The sequence below is a fragment of the Lipomyces chichibuensis genome, assembly GCF_038497645.1.
Source record: "Lipomyces chichibuensis strain CBS 12929 unplaced genomic scaffold V1513scaffold_9, whole genome shotgun sequence".
Taxonomy (NCBI): Eukaryota; Fungi; Ascomycota; class Lipomycetes; order Lipomycetales; family Lipomycetaceae; genus Lipomyces; species Lipomyces chichibuensis.
In genome coordinates, this window is record NW_027117461.1 from 276709 (window position 1) to 293418 (window position 16710).

Here is a 16710-nt window from a genome sequence, read left to right on the forward strand (position 1 = left end):
CAGAAAGTAGCGTCCTCCCGACAAATAGATGAGCCTATGGGCAAATATTGGCTTTCCGTGAAGTTGAAAAGTTATGTCAGGACCGGCAGACCCAACACAGTCGTTGGCATCGACCGCATCCTCCATCCAGCCAACGATTAGTTCACAGGCGTCTTCTGTACCACTCACAAGTTCCAGCCAAGCTAGTTCATCTACAGTCAGCCAAATTCCGCAAAAACGTGGTCCATACAAAAGGCACAAGACCGGCTTGAAAAGGAAGCGTGGAAAGAACAAGAAGAGCGTATGCAGCAGGTTGTCCTCATCACTGTTGACGATGCTAATGCGACATATCATAGGATGAGGAGTCTGACGAGGAGTTTACTTTTGATGGACTTGAGACCAAATCTGGAAGAAAAGTGCACAAACCACAGCAGTTCGATCCATTAGCTGAACTAGATAGTGGGAGTAAGTCGCCTGTCCATAATCGCTTCACTACGTTGTACCTAACTCCATCTAAGAAAAACGGACAGCATATTTTCGGCGAGATTTACAAATCTGCAAAGTATGCTCTCGAGGCCACAGTCCAGAATCCAATCTGATTGTCTTCTGCGATGGCTGCAATGACCCATACCATCAGTTATGCCATGATCCACCAATTGGTAGAGCATTTATTGAAGTTGCTGAGGCTCAGTGGTTTTGCTATAAGTGCCAGTCGAAAATAGTGGAGCGGAAATTAGAGGTCGGTTTGTCAGGCGCGAGCTTGACAGAGGAGGAGGTTAGCTGCTCTTTTAAACGACGTTATAGAATAGATGTAACCGTCCTTTTAGAAACGAACATATTTACTGTCGTTGCCTACACAACATTTGGTGGAGCTGCTCTTGATGTGCGAACGCAGCCATCCTGAGCTTCAGATTTACTCGCCAAACACAAAGGCTCTACTTTCACAGAGAAGGCAACAGGGTTCTGGACTAGTTTCGACTTCAATGGCAACAGACGTTCTGAAGTCTGGAACTAGGACTCAACCTGAAGCCGCATCATCAATACCTGTCCAAGTACTACGTACACCTATTGATGTACGATTTTCGGTGAACTTTTGATACTGCTCATATTTTGAAGACTGCTAACAAAATAAGGACACTACACCACTGCCAGGATCAGGTACTCAAGTGTCACCGGAAACCGATGCCGACGCTCAATATTTACTGGATGACGACAGCACTGTTTTTAGTCACGCCGTATACAACTTTCCTCCGCATCATTATCTGCCAGTACCTCAATATCAGTATAGTGTGCCGCACATAGGCTTACAATCGACTGGTGCCATGAATGGTATTGTAGCTTCTGGCCATGGCGTGGGTTAAGGTATATTAGAGTTAGTTTGTCAGCTACTATTCTTGGCTAGGGTTGTTTTATTATATCATTGACTTATATTGGTTTGTAAATTAGGACGTGGTTGTAGCGGATGGAATGATAACATTCAAAACAAAGGAAATTAATCTATCCCATTGACTCCAAATCCACTCATAATAGTACACACATTCATATGTCAAGTACATATACTATTCTATGGGTGTGTTGACTTCGGATACGACCAAAGGCTTCAATAGCGCGTTAGCCTTGGAAATCAGCTCTTTTCGCGTCACCCGTGCGGTCCGGGGCCGTCCTGTCGACGGAGCTTGATCCGTATGTCCTCCACCAATCGCGAATACACCAGTTCCTGGTAATTGTGCAGTTGATCTGCTCTCACTCGGCACTGAATTATCCCGCTCTGATCCTAAAGGCGTGGCGATAGGAATATGTGAATCCTTGGCCTCGTCGCCGGAAGATCCCTGGTCTTCGGTGACTGCCTCTTTACCGGTGACTTGGCTCTCTTTCAGCTCTTGCTCTAACTCCGGAAGTTTTTGATATAGTTTCATATATATACTGCCGAATATTTCTTCCATACCAGCTGTCGGTGCGAGACCCACATTAAGTTTCCGAAGCTCTGAGGCATCTTGAAGATATTTTATGAGAGGAGGAGCCGGCTTCAAATGAAGACAAACAAACTCGAGCTTGGCCGCCCGATTAAAAAATTCGTCTACTGGAATTGCAGTCATAGAGGTTTCCAAATACTTTTCTGGGATACCGGATATATTGCGTAGCACTTGGACGATGGCCTTGCAAAGATGTTCCCATGCATCAGTGTGCCGAATCATAACAGTTGTAAGTCGCCGCAGCTTCTTTGCCATAAGATTCAGTGATTCCAGATCATTGGTCTTCTCCAATAAATCGATGTAGTACATTGTATACTTAAATGCATACACGAAGTGCCTTCCAGCCCTATATTCAATCAGTCTTATGTAGAGTTGAGGATACTGATCATTCGTCGCTCACCTTTCATACTCCGGCCTCCATATACTCATGAAACTCTTTGCTGCTTTCAGTGCATAAAAGGAAGCCAACTCTTCTTTTGCTCGCCTTATGTCCTGAAGGCCCTGCTCAAAAATAGTAGCAATCCTGTATGTTGGTCGATGGTGCCAATGCTTCTTATCGGCTGTCCTCAGTCTAGAGAGAACATCCACCAAAAGCCTGTAAAAGCCCTTCGCATCATCTACGGAGATCTCTGGGTCCTTATAAAAGTGACTCCGCTTCAGATAATCCATTGAAGTGTCCAGATCTAAGACGCCACGTTGAAAGCACTTGTATAAGGTGGAAAGAAACTTATAGTGGGGTTCCAAGATTGGATCTCCAGAACTGGTCTTCTCTGGAATATTCTCGACAGCTTGCAGATAGACCTCTAACACCTGTTTAGATTCCACTTTCAGCTTTCCAAGGCACTTCCCTTCCATGTAGTAGTTCCTATCGTGGATTAGATTAAATTATGTTGCGAATAATCGTTGCTAGGTGTCGATACGCACCGCCATTCTTTCGAGTTCTTGTTTATCGCTATCTGGAACATATTCAAAGCCATTTTAAGTGCAGTTGAAGACCTTGTTTCTGAGTAGCTTGGCTTAGTATACATTCCCATAGATCCACTGAAATGTCTCTCAAATTCGTCAATGCGATATGCTTCCATATCTATTGGCGGTCTTGTAGACGCATATAGCTCGAATCCAAAATCCGTCCAAAAAGTTGCTAATATCAAATCAGGAGGGTCAATAGCATCGTGCCGCAAATACAGACTAGTAGCAAGGGAATAACATAGAATTGCTTTCTATAACTATCGTCAGTAAGGCTGCTTCATGAGCGCGGTAGCGTATTTACATGCCCTTTGCGTTGCAGCTATAGTCTTCTTATAATCTGAATTCAGTTTGTCCGCACTCCAAGTCATGTCATCTTCAGCCTGCGCGTCAAATGTTTGAGCCAACCCATACCAAGATTCCAACCGATTCGTATTGCAGACAAGGTCATGCTGTGTATTTTTAGTCATACTATGTCTAAGGATTAGAGTGAGTTGTAGCTGACCTTGAAATAGCGAATGGCGTAATCCAAATCCTCTGTGCGTCCTGCCATAGTTCTCTTCCTTGATCGATATTGAGTAAGATATATCTGACCTTGTAGGAAATAGAGACCAATAACGGCGACTATTGTCAGGTTATTATAAGATCATCACCAAGTTTCACAATTGTTCGCGGCATACCCCGGGCGTAATCTGACTGCATTCGCACAGTGGAGAGCGATTCTAGACCTTTCAAAGACTTTTGCAATAACAGGGGGCTAAGTCCTTGACTTAGATACTTGTCGATAACACTCTGGTTGTAATAAATAGCAGCTAATGTTGTCAGTATGAAGCCCTAACAGCTCTAACAGCATTATACAATCCTTACTGTTATCTCTGCGAGGGACGCCAATTACCTCGCAGAACTTATCCAATACTGTTTTCATATCAGATCTCGGAAGTCCTTGAGATTGGCGCTTTCTCAGTGCCATTGACATAATAAATTCCACTAGCTCTAGAGCATTCTGCTTATCAAATAAGATGGGATTTGCCTTGTGGTCATACGGGAAGAATGACTCATTCTAGTAAACTAATTAGTTATCGACTATGGGTAACCACGGTTCGTGATAACATACTCCAAGTGCCAATCCAAAACGACAATGTATGCACTGAAGAAGCTCGTTTTCTGTCTTAGGTGAGGCGAATTTGAGGAGTTCGCGCTGAAGAAGCCTCAAAAATATTCCACCAGACAGAGCACAGTACTCCCTCGTACCCAATTCCTCATGCAACAAGTATAACATATAAAATAATTTCTCTTTCTTTTCGCTGTCGCCCATTTCGTCGGACAATTTCTTACGAAAGCATATATAAACTAGGCTATAAAGGGTCAATATCAGCATGATCGGAGAATGAGGACATTATAGCATACCACCAGCATTGGACGAGCATTTCCCTAAACTTTATTGCTGAGCGAGTATACATTGAGCCCTCCAAACTCATGGAATTGTTATTTATCGTTGCATCCTCGTGAATAACGTAGACATGTAGCATTTTCAGTATGAAAACGAGGCAAGTTAAAATTTCAGACGTGTCCTTATCGTCCAGCAACTCTATAATGTCTTTAACAACTATCAGAAATATCATGAAATCGGTCGGTCGTACATACCAACAAGTTTCTCGTCGCCTAGTGCGTATTCTACAGACTTAGATAAGAGTTCACGGGCCTAGATTCGTCAGAGAATTGCCAACGGTAAATTGAATTTAAAACTTCAAAGCCTGTACCTACCAAGAAGAGACATTTAAATAGAGTTGACGCCCGTGGTCCAAAATCCATCATTCCGTAGCTGTCCCCAGTTAAGTCGCCGATAACCATCTTAAGACTGATTAGCAGACAATCAAATGATTTTGCCGAGTCGCTGATTTGCTCATAAGCTTCGCTGAGTAACCTCCAAAGATATAAACGGAACTCTAACGACGAGCTCTCAATGAAGCGTTCAACTACATCCAAATCAAGATGCAGCGGCTTAGCTACGGTTTGCGGATGCTTAAGTACAGTCTCCAAAATCTGAATTTTCTTCTCGGAATTTTCTGAAGAACCTTCAAAAATCCCAGAAAACATAGTGGCCGCATGTAGTTTTGACATTTGCATCACCACGCCATCTGCAGAAATTCCCGGGATATAGAGCCTAAAAAGAGTCAATTGACAGGCTAACTTGTTGAATACGCAGCACTTACGTGTTTGGAAGCTCAATGACGACCTTTTCTGATATTGAAGCCAACAGCCTTTTGAAATTCTCAAAATAAAGAAAAATAGTTTCATGTGTGGCGCCAGATGCCTTCTCCAGTATAATCGACGCCCATTCAAATCTAAACATATGGTTAGAATCAATAACAGAATTCGTTGTTTAATACCTGCCTTAGTTTTAACCTTACTCTCAGGACGTCTGGTTCGTCGCCAGATCCCATAAGAGACAATACATCTAGCTGGAAGTTCCTCCACGACGCTAGCCGAGATTTAAATTCTTCGATGGTCGCCTCGAAGTTGTCAGATGTAGTATGTTGTTGGAAGTAATCCACAAAGTCGTCCAGAAGGAGCTCAAAGCATGACTGAGACATCGTAATGTATCTACTTCTCTCCACGTCGTCCTCACGCTTCATGGCATCCGCAATAACCTGCATTACTAAGTCGTAATAAAACGCTATCAATCTCTTCACCACTTTTGTCAGTGAGACAGGCCAAACGAATTGCAGGAAATTCTCTGTGCCATCTTCTTTAGGGAGCAGTAGGTTCTTGATAAATACAATTGAAGCCTCTTTAAGATACAGGTGGCCCATATTCACTGACTCCGCAAACTCAGTGAGACCGCCATCATCAGAAAAGCTCGGCTTATCTTTCGGAGTGCTTTTAACGATTGCCAAATCTAGTAGACGCGATGCACCGGCGGCAGGACTCCTCGATCAGCTCCAGCACTCAAAGGCAAGCAATATATTAACACTTACTTTTGTATCCCTTCACCATGTAGGAACACCTTGGCATAGGAATCTTTCCAGTTTTGCAAATTCTTCATAAAATCCTTCAACGATGTGTCATGCTGGTCTGTTTCTGAGTTGTCTTCCGATTTCGTAATAGCAGCCAAATCCCCGAAAGTCAGCCCATAGGGGCCCAAGAGCGTATCTATGCTTTCAAAAAATTCATGGTCGCTGATAGCTTCTGTACTGGCGGTATTCTGCTCCTCCACTCTTGCACGAACACGCCGACTCGACCTATGCACCAGTTAACACCTTTAGCTATCACAGCGCAATAAAAGCATACCTTTCGCCAACATTTTCGTCAGCAAAAGAGCGCCTTTTCCTCCGTCGCGACGACGACTCCTGATCTTCTCCACCTTTAGTGGTCTCGTCTTCCGGCTCTGGAAACCGCTTATCGGGCGATTCTAACCGAATTACCGGAGCATCTGTGGCTTCTTCTGGCAGCTTTATTGTCACCACTATCGGATCTGAAGTGGCCTCGGTGGAAGCTCTGTGAAAAGAAATTAGTACAACCAAAAAACAGCCTAATACCAACGACGAGCTTCCTACGTTTTAGTTGATAGCTGAAGTAAAGCCTTGCCTATTGATGCCCAGGTCCTTGTAACCACAAGGTTAACGAACTGTGGCTTGTCGTTCGCCAGTGCTTCTACTAGACTAGACAAATTAGCTTAACTAGTGAGAATGTCCGAACCGTTGCATACCGAATATCTTCTTGAATGAGAGGCTGCAGCCATATTGGTGTCTCAGTATGCCTCTCAATAAACCGTTGAATTGTTTCTCTGAACTTCACTCCTTCCAGTTTCTTGAAAATTGGACGGGCCAAAGACATGTCGTCGCCAAGTTCGATTAAAATCTTTCCATAAGTTATATGACTACTCCGACATCATAATTTTGGACTCACTTTTTGCAAAACATATAATGCCGACAGATACTCGATGCCGAGCGAGATATCTGATTCTACACAATCATCGACGCTAACGGTCTTATCATTGCCGTTGATAACACATTCAAGAGCAAACCGTGTGAGACGCTTGAGGTTCAGGGCAGGCATGAACGATGCAATCTTCAACCAGAACTCCACGTCGCTAGATTCATTGATCATTGCCTAAAGTTAAAAAATTAGAATGATCATGTAATCTGATGGAACCACATGCTAACCTCTGCAAATTCCGCCATTCCCTGAGCTAATCTGTCATGAAGTTCACTAACGCTCAATGCATGGTGGCTCAACTTTATCCAATCGAGAACAAGTTGCCCATGATTCTTATATGATAGATATTTTAACCCGTAAACGGTAGGTGGTACATTGCCAGTCTGTTAATTAATTACTTTTGCTGTAGAAGACAGATATCTAAGGCTAAATCTCCTACCAGCTCCGTTGTGAATATATCCACTTTAAATAATTCGTTGTAGGTTTGTGATGCAAGCTCCCACTTCTGATCATACTGGGCTTTCAATGCCTTTTGGAACAGCTTGAACGCCTCTTCAATCTGAAAAAAGTTAACATTGCACATTCAAGAGTATAAGATCCAAGATCAACAACCTGGACTTCTCTGATTCTCTCCTCATTTTCCGATAGGTCATCCTCCTCAACGTTCAGAGCCGTGAACGATGCCTGTTTTCAGTAAGTCCGGCTACATTATAATCAGTCTAGCTAAACCTACCGCCGTAACCTTTTCGATTGACATATCAATTGCCACTGGTAATCAAATTCATCGGTTAGGTATGCCACTGAGAACTGTCGGTTTGCGAGACGGCAGATGCTAATAAGTTATGTAATGATATCAGCACGTTAGAGCTCAAGGGCTGAGAGCGGCAACCCGTGGACGCGAACGCCGCACATCACGAAACCCGCAGATGTGTCGCTCAAACTGGTGAAGGTTTGAGTGACACGTTGTGCCCAGGCCAGCAAGAACCCGGCTGGTCGCACGTAAACAAAGCGCCATAACCAACAAATTCAGGAGTACCGACAGCCTGGATTTATCGCGGCAGCTACCAACAATCAGTCTCCATCTGATATTGGAGAATCAGCAGCTCGATATTTAATTGCAGTTACAGTATCAATTTATATCCCAATACACAGGGCCCCAGGTTGTAACGATCCAGCATTTCCGCCGGTTCCACGCTCATGGTCTGCTAATACTGAGCACTTATTCTCCTAGGAATATTACAAGGGTTTGTAATCTGATAGCCCAGATTCGACGCTTTTGGCGATCTGGCTAGTTAGGATCTGAGCGCCCTGTGCCAATTGGGTTGTATTAACCTGGAAATAATCATGTCAGGAGATATACCAGCAGCTGCACAATCAACGCCTGCGCCTTCAATCACTGACCTGGATTCGAGGACTAAAGGACTCTTGCTGGACACAGCTGTCAACAGTACGTCTCTTTTGTTGGACTCGTTTGTATCTTGAAAGAAAGCGATTCTGACATTGTGTTGAGGTTGCATAACTGAGTCAGCCAACATTAGAGCAACACCGCGGACAATACAAGTTAAAGATCCTGCGACAACTGGGCGGCTGCGGGCTGTGAACACTATCACAACTACTACACGTGTAGGTTTTGGGACTAGCAGTTCTAAAGCACCACTTACTCCTATCGGGACAAGGTTTGATCCCCATACGTAAGAAGTTAGATTACTTAATTCTGACCGAATTGAGCAGATGCTCAGTGAATCTTACACCGAAGACAGTTCCATCATCTGGTACAAATAGAGATACAGCGTCGCGAGAGGCATCAGGTTCGGCAACTAGGGTTTTTGGGTCGAATTCCACAATAGCAAATCGGTCGGTGTCGTTGACCAGACAACCCACGACTGCGGATAGTAACGCACGCATTACTAGCGCCTCAATTCCGCGAAACGCTATCCCCGAATGGAACAAATCTAAAGCACTGCTCGAACGGTCCCAGGAGAGAATTAGATGGGCCCGAAATTCCCTGGCTGTTAGAGTTGAGCCAGGCTCGGCATCGCGACATTCCAGTAACGTGTCTTCAAAGCTATCGTCGTCACCTACACCGAATGACAAAACACGAACAGCACCATCTTCTAGTCGAAAAGTTATTTCAACGCATTCTGCCGCTAGAAGTTCTCGCACAGCATCAGATGCCGCCGGTGCGCCAATGACTCGAGTACGGCCAATTGAATCAACTGTCTCCGGGTCAACAAATATGTCACAACTGGCTTCCAGTAAATCTGTAGTAAACAGTCAGCTTCGTTCTCGACTGAAAGCGGTGAACGACGTTGATAGAGATTCCGCCGTGAATCAGCCTCTTTCTTCAACAGGGCCAAAGCCAAGGGCGATACAGGTTAGTAGGTCGTCCCGATCGATTGCTTCACAAGAATCCTCGTCATTTTCTGTGAGAGGTAGTCCAGCTCGACCTTCATCCTCCACGCATGCGAACGGGCTCGGTGCTCGAACTGTTAGTCCAATCGATGCCCGTCGGCGTAGGCAGCTTTCATTATCAAGTCCAATTCAGCCAGTAGGAGATAGCAAGGTCAATAATATGCATAGTGTCATCAGCGCGCCAGAGAAATCTCCACCGATCGAATCGAAAGCAGCAGTATTACGACCTAGTGCAGGCTTGTCATTGAACGTTTCGAAAGTCGATTCTACAGACGGAAGAAGATCAGCGATTATATCTACTGAGGATATTCCGCCTGTGCCACCGTTACCAACTGCGTCTTCTCGAGGGCTGCAGGTCCATCGAAACGACTTAAGAGCCCAAACTCCCCAACGTGATACATCAATGCGAAGGAAATCATCATATGTCAATTCCAATGGACCTGCTACAGAGCCTAGACGACATAGCAGACAGTTTTCAACCGGGAACAGAAATATTGAACCAAGTTTAATGCCTCCCCTAAATATTTCAGCGCTTTCATCAAAGACTGTGTCTCGAGTCAACGCATTTCCGATATACGATGCGAATGTTGGGAGATCGCCACTTGCAACTGGAGTATCGAACGCTACTACAGGCAGTATGAGGAGCACGCCGGTTGGAAAAGTGGAGATAGCTACACTTGTTTCGGCTGCTGTTAGCAGTTCTAGAACGATTATGCCAGTGAAGGTGGATGAACTAAAGACGACGGATTTGACATCCTCATTGGCTCGTACACTGCGTCGAGGTGCCAATCCAAGTAAATCCTCGCTCGCAGGGTCCCCATCTAGTATACCATTGCCGTCATCGAGTGTGTTCCCGGCCACTGAGAGCACAACAGCCATAACTACACCTGAGCACGACGAAAAAGGTTCTAGGGATTTTGTACCACCAGGTGAGAGTCCAAGCGCAAAAGCCATCCCACACAAAAAGCGTACACATACAACCCATACTGCGTCGTCAATTCGCCAAAAGCTTACTCGCACACTGAAAAGACCATTAGAGAACGTGCATCCTACAGCAGCGAATCACGATGGCTCAGCCTTGTTCTCATCTCCGCCTCCGGCAGTTCCGGCATTCTCCGACAATGGCCTACCTGCCCTACCACGTCGACATATTAAACTAACTGATCCGGCATCACCGACTACATCGATTCCAAGTCCGTCGAAGCGATCGTTAGCACTAGCCAGACTTGCAGCTTTCAAAGACCGAGCAATAGCTGAGCTATCTCCAACCAAATCATCACCAAGCTCTGGGATCTCGGAGTCTCGTTCCACCCGAGTATGGATTGCAGAGAAAGAGCTGGACGTGCTTGATGGATCAGATGATGCTGCTGAGCAAGAAATGAAAGTTATATCTGGCCGGCACCGCAGGACAGATGAGCTTGCAAGGCAATTGGCGGACTACAAGCGCCACAAGTCGAATCCCCGACCTGGGATTCCGGTGGCACAGGCGGTCAAAACTGAGAAACTTAACGCATATGAGAAGGGCGAAATTCTGGACTTCCGAAGCGTATATTTTTGCGGTACTCCGAATTGCTGTAAAATTGCTGGTCATGCGGATCCATCAACGAACTTTGGATTTGATGATGAGCGCGGTGATTACAAAATCATTGTCGGCGACCATCTAGCTTACAGATACGAGATCCGCGGCGTGCTTGGAAAGGGCAGTTTTGGTCAGGTCGTGAAATGCACGGATCACAAAACTGGAGGCTTGACGGCCGTCAAGATAATAAGAAATAAAAAGCGGTTTCATACGCAGGCACTTGTGGAGACAAAGATTTTGCAAAATCTATGCGAGTGGGTACGTGGCACTAAGTCATACCGAGTTTACAATGTGGCTAACTACATATCAATAGGATCCAGAAGATACACATCATTTCGTTCGTGTGACGCACAATTTCTACTTTAGAGGTCATTTATGCATTGCTACCGAATTACTTAGTTTAAATCTATATGAATTTGTCAAGGAAAACGAGTTCAAAGGACTGTCTTTACCGATCATAAGAAGGTTAGGGTTCTAGTATATTGTTCGGCGATTATATGTTAACTATCAAACTTATAGATTTGCCAAGCAGATATTAAGTGCACTTTGTCTACTTCAGCGAAAGAAAGTGATCCATTGCGATTTGAAGCCTGAGAATATATTGTTGTCGACTCCGGAGTCAGCTGAGATAAGAGTTATTGATTTCGGCTCCTCATGTTTCGAAAGGGAGAGAGGTATACAGCTGTCACAATTGTGTATTACACTAAATATGATGTCTGACAATGACCATTTAGTATTCACGTACATCCAATCCAGATTCTACCGCTCACCGGAAGTTATTCTTGGCCTTCAATACGGCCTTCCAATTGATATGTGGAGCTTCGGTTGCATTTTAGCAGAACTTCAGCTCGGTTATCCCATTTTCCCAGGGGAAAACGAGCAAGAGCAATTAGGATGCATCATGGAGGTTTTTGGCCCGCCAGAAAATCATATAGTAGAGAGGGCTAGTCGGAAGAAACTTTTCTTTGACTCTACCGGACGCCCGCGCCTTGTCGTATCATCCAAAGGAAGGAGACGAATTCCAAGTTCAAAGACTTTATCGCAGATATTACGCACCGACGATGCTGCGTTCGTTGACTTCATTGCTTCTTGCTTGCTATGGGATCCGGAGTTACGTCTGAAGCCAGATGATGCACTTCGGCATCCATTTATTACTGGGAAGAAGATGGAAATGCCGGTCCTGGCCCAAAGCCACATAGCCAGTCAGATTTATCAGAATGGAAATACCATTACTTCTTCGGTTTCAGGCTTTCATTCATCGGGGCGCGTGGTTGGCGGTCGACCGCTACCGGAGCTACCAAAGGGGCGTTCGCATAATTCGTCATCGTCACAACTGTCTGTGGCTCAAGTCAATGGCACATCATTCAACAGCAGTCAAATCCGTCTGGAAGCCGGTAGTGCTGCATCTACCCCATACCATTCAGCTAGATCCACGATGGCTCCAAACTCTAGAGAATCGACTAGTTCCATAGCTCCGGACTTCAAGAGTTCTACAAGACCCGCTCTGCTCCAGCCGAGTAAAAGCTTCATGTCCATTACCGCAATTCACGCGATACCAAAGGCAGTATCAAGCAAGCGATTGAGCATTGGATCCAATTATGTTGTTTCAAACGCGCCGACTAGCACCATATCCAATATTCCGAGGATCACAGGTAGTTCCAGGAGCACGCGCGTAGCTTCAGACGGAACAGCTACCCCTCCTGGTTCAGCCATGTACCGGTCGACTGGAACGACGCCAGCAAGTCGTGCACGGGCGTCTTAGTGATTACTCGATAAGATATTACGGCAACTCGTTAAGGGCTTCTGCATTAGGTATTTCCGGCGTTTCATTATGGTATTTAATTGGCGTCTACGTCTCCCCATCCCTCCACATTTTGTCAATTGCGGTTTCTATGGGTTAAAACATTAATGCTTGCGTTTTATTAGAGAACTTTTGTACGACATTAGAGCGTGACGTCTTTTTATTTGATAAATGTATTTAATTAGATGGCCGTGCAGTACGTTTGGTACTAGCTGAAGTGGTTGATTATAGTAGTTAAAGAGGAATCACCCAAAGCGATCAATAGACTAACAACGTTTAACAAATTACGACAACTAATTCGTCTAGACACGATTGAAAGCCAGAAAACAGGACATAATCATGAGGAACTTAATCGACTAGAAAACTACCAAAACAAAAAGCTCATGGCAAGTCAACCAACCACCAACGCTCCATAGCCAACTGACCAATAGTTGCCCTCATCTCTGGGTCTTTTTCTAAACATTTGCGAAGAAATTCTCGACACTCATTTGAAACTACCCGCCGTAAATCCCATTCTTTGGAAATTGCATCTTCTGCGGACCGAAATGGAGTTTGTCCGGTCAAACACGTGAAGAGGAGTATACCCAAGGCCCAGACATCACATTTTTCCGCGTCGTACGGCTGAGACTTTAGAACCTCGACAGGCGCATACTGTAGCGTCCCATAGAACCTGTTGAATTGAGTTCGAGGCGTGGTTGGAGTTGTGGGAGTAGTGGGCTGTGAGGAAGGGAGTACTATGGCACTTCCAAAATCGATCAGTTTGATGGTAAGCGTATCATCGACTAGAACGTTTTCGTCTTTAATATCGCGATCTGTAATACTATTAGCAATGCGCTCTCGAGAATGCTTGGCTCGAAAAAGGAACGTACGGTAGATATTCAGTGAGTCAAGATACCACAGTGCGTCAACTAATTGTCGCATCATGTATCGAATTTGCCGCTCTGTAAGATTTCTCCGTGTCTCAATCATCTCGAACAAATCGTGACTCTCGCGCTTTGATGCGTACCGAATCTCCTCTTCAATCTCAATTTCTGGCTCCTCATCGTCCGACTTCTCCATCTCATCGAAATGAGGGGGTTGGTAGTCAGGATCATCTGCCGAATTGTACGAGTCTTCGTCATAATCGGTAAAACCATCCACCATTGTCGCGTCTCCATCAGAGTCGTCCACGTCTGTATCAGATGATGTCGGCGAGACAGACGGTCTACCCGTGTTTAAAACTTGCGAGACGGGCAGAGAAGCTAGAGGCTCTCGTTTTTGCTGCGACTTGGGACCACGGCTCCAAGGCGTTCCATGAAGTTCAGTAATTAAAATAAAGAAATCGTCATCGGAGAAGAACTCAATCAGCTGGATAATATTGGGATGCGGGTTCTGTGTCGTCCGCAGCAGTATGTAGAGTTCTGTCGGTAGTGGACCATGAACAGGATCTTGCACCCAACTATGTCGCGGAATTTTTTTCCGATAAATGAATTTCACAGCAACTTCCTGGCTATCCGAGAATCGTGTGGCTGACATGACAAATCCAAATCCTACAATAACCGTTAGGACGTTTGGTTGTCCCGCGTACGAAGTGACACCAGCGACGCGTCGGCTATGTACTTACCACCGCTCCCTAGCTCGTCACCCAACAAATAGCGCGTTTCAAATTCCGGATGAAGAGCGTAATCCTTTAGCTTATCGCAAATCACAACAATTTTATGTCGTTTCTGCACATGTCTCTGTTTGTGTCGTTTCTTCAACGTGCGGCCTGAACTTTCGTTGCCGACGCGTATAGTTGGCGACCGCTGCACACAGTTGTGATTCTCGTATGATGCGATATGCTTTTGCGAGGCATGGTTGGTAAGACAGGCGTGCTGGGGCGGTTTGGTACCGAAGAAAGCCTTTTGACGGTGGAACGGTGGAAGCTGCAGGCTTGGTGGAGGATGGTGCTTGTCAAATCTGTTATAGTCGCACTGGTTGCTGTGATAGCTTGGTAAGGGAGGATTGCTGATATAAGGAGAAGAAGGATGAGGAGGCGAAGAGGAAAATGTGGAAGATCCCGAAGAAGACGATGGGTAATAGAGAGATGGAAGACGCGCCTGCGGCGGTTGCATGTAAGACTGCGTCGGTGGTGGTGAAGATGGTAAAGGCGGTGAAAAATACGAGCCACCGCTATACATTTTCGCGAAATGAGGACTGACGTATCAAGTCGTAAGGATAAGAGGGGATAGATGGTTGGGATAGAGAAAGAGATGAAGGAAGTAGATCTAAGACAGGTTGGTGGTGGGCTACATATGTGATCACGGATATAAAGCAATGGGACGCGGCGCGCGACGCGTCAAGCACGCGTGAGACAAACGAGCCGCACAGTGCGCCTTTCCACGCGAACGACCGCGAATAAGGGGTGGAGCTTAGCATCGCGGGAAGAATAATTCAAAGTACTGCAATCGCATCTACATCATTACATGTAATACTAGATAAATAGAACTATAGAGGCATAAATCTAATTCATTTTAGAAGGAAAATCGTGCCAGTTCACGTATGATCCTAATTTCCATTTCTACAATCATGCAATTATGAATCTTACGCAGATACGATGCTACACCATTACTAGATACTAGAAATGGGTCATGTTGCAGGTTCTACCGGCACCTCGACGGATTGTCCGATCTGAAGTGCATCAAAGAGGCCTGTCTCGGGAAGTCTATCAAACATGTCGTTACTAGTGGCACTTATCAAAGTCCAAAAAGGAACTTACCCTTTCCGCCGTAGAGCCTCTTTCAATTTTTCCACTGGCTCCAAAACGGGTTCATCTGTTAACGTCCACTGTACGTTGATATGAGCATTCACCTTCCACGAAGTTTATGCACAGCTTTACAGTTACTTACGGTTCCAAAGTGCATAGCTAGGGCACGCTTGGCCCTAATATCCTGGAATAGATTCACACTATCGAATGGATTGCAGTGAGCCTTCGACATAATCCACCGAGGCGAGTACGCTCCAATTGGAATAAGGGCAAGGTCGAATGGTCCTCGGTGCACTCCAATCTCCTCAAAGGCAGGGCAATGCGGCATGTCGATAGCGTAGTCATCTTGACCAACCGGGAGCTTCGGCACATGACGATATCCGGTGTCACCAGCAAAGTATAGCTTGCCCTTGGACGTAATTGACCACGAGCTCCATAGTGACTTGCCGTGGTCATCAATTGATCGATTACCACGGTGTTGACACGGCAGGCAACTGATTGTAGACGTCACGCCATTGACTGAGATGTCTCGTTCTTCCCACCAATCAAGCTCAGTCACGTCGTGAATGCCTTTGTTTGTAAACCATTTCTTAATTCCTAAAGGAACAAAATAATAAGCTTCCGGAAAGTGTTTTCGAATCAAACCAATCGTATAGTCATCGAGATGGTCATAACTGGAACAAGATTAGCATAGTAGGACTCCTAAGAGCAAACCGAACGTACTGATTGTGTGAAATCACGACCAGATCAACTGCGGGAATGTCGGAGATTTTGCATGGCGCTGGTGATATCCGGTTATTCCCTGGTGTCCATTTCGGAGCACATCTCAGTCAACGTTAGCTTAGCTCGCAACTTATTCCTTATCGGACCCTAGACTCACTTTTTACCAAGTAGAGGATCGAACAGCACTTTGAGACCAGTCGGCATCTCGACATAGTAGGTAGCATGTCCCAGCCAAGTTGCCCGGATGTTTGAACGGTCGGATAAAGGAGCGTTGAAGTCTGGGGTGACAACGGGCATCATGTCCGCCGAGACGGTGACATTGCGCCATTCCCCCGACAGTCGACTCCTATACAGCGATTGTTAGTGCCACCGTTTAACACCACTGGTTTTCAGACTTGCGATCACATACCATATTATTTCAGTGAACTTGACCTTGCCTTCTCCCGCCGAGGGCCATGGGTTAACGAAATACCCATTCACGTTGTGAGGTTTCGTTTTGGCGGACTCTGGCGAAGTTGACGGCGATGCTACTTCGGAGACAATTAGTGGAGATGAAGATGACTTGTGGACGCTGTACGGCGAGAAATCTGTCATGGAGTTTAGAGACACCAAA

The 16710-nt window shown here is 45.5% G+C and overlaps 5 protein-coding genes across 5 annotated transcripts; 2 read left to right on the forward strand and 3 right to left on the reverse strand.

Annotated features, from left to right (window-relative positions):
- Positions 1-73: 73 nt before the first annotated feature.
- Positions 74-883, forward strand: V1513DRAFT_457779 (uncharacterized protein; the record flags this gene model as incomplete). The annotated part of the gene is made up of 3 exons (XM_066899645.1): positions 74-280; positions 336-444; positions 498-883. 3 exons carry the CDS (start codon positions 74-76, stop codon positions 881-883), a joined length of 702 nt encoding a protein of 233 aa, XP_066754520.1.
- Positions 884-1412: 529 nt separating this feature from the next.
- V1513DRAFT_412725 (uncharacterized protein) lies at positions 1413-7847 on the reverse strand. Its single transcript, XM_066895760.1, has 22 exons — positions 7591-7847; positions 7470-7541; positions 7297-7416; positions 7085-7240; positions 6828-7031; positions 6628-6779; positions 6476-6580; positions 6210-6416; positions 5897-6160; positions 5313-5846; positions 5132-5263; positions 4683-5082; positions 4563-4620; positions 4326-4506; positions 4033-4273; positions 3786-3978; positions 3599-3730; positions 3424-3542; positions 3227-3370; positions 2877-3172; positions 2353-2817; positions 1413-2298 (listed from the first exon to the last, which is right to left on the reverse strand). The coding sequence occupies exons 1-22, from the start codon at positions 7612-7614 to the stop codon at positions 1539-1541; spliced, it is 4959 nt and encodes a 1652-aa protein (XP_066754521.1). The 5' UTR covers positions 7615-7847; the 3' UTR covers positions 1413-1538.
- On the forward strand, positions 7770-12936 carry V1513DRAFT_397792 (uncharacterized protein). Its single transcript, XM_066895420.1, has 6 exons — positions 7770-8304; positions 8368-8533; positions 8589-11106; positions 11162-11313; positions 11368-11522; positions 11583-12936. Exons 1-6 carry the CDS (start codon positions 8202-8204, stop codon positions 12608-12610), a joined length of 4122 nt encoding a protein of 1373 aa, XP_066754522.1. The 5' UTR covers positions 7770-8201; the 3' UTR covers positions 12611-12936.
- V1513DRAFT_397795 (kinase-like domain-containing protein) lies at positions 12803-14927 on the reverse strand. The gene is made up of 3 exons (XM_066895421.1): positions 14253-14927; positions 13519-14178; positions 12803-13461 (listed from the first exon to the last, which is right to left on the reverse strand). Exons 1-3 carry the CDS (start codon positions 14806-14808, stop codon positions 13031-13033), a joined length of 1647 nt encoding a protein of 548 aa, XP_066754523.1. The 5' UTR covers positions 14809-14927; the 3' UTR covers positions 12803-13030.
- A 329-nt stretch (positions 14928-15256) lies between these two features.
- On the reverse strand, positions 15257-16691 carry V1513DRAFT_457781 (beta-lactamase superfamily domain-containing protein; the record flags this gene model as incomplete). The annotated part of the gene is made up of 6 exons (XM_066899646.1): positions 15257-15332; positions 15387-15454; positions 15517-16048; positions 16098-16199; positions 16255-16443; positions 16507-16691. 6 exons carry the CDS (start codon positions 16689-16691, stop codon positions 15257-15259), a joined length of 1152 nt encoding a protein of 383 aa, XP_066754524.1.
- Positions 16692-16710: the final 19 nt, after the last annotated feature.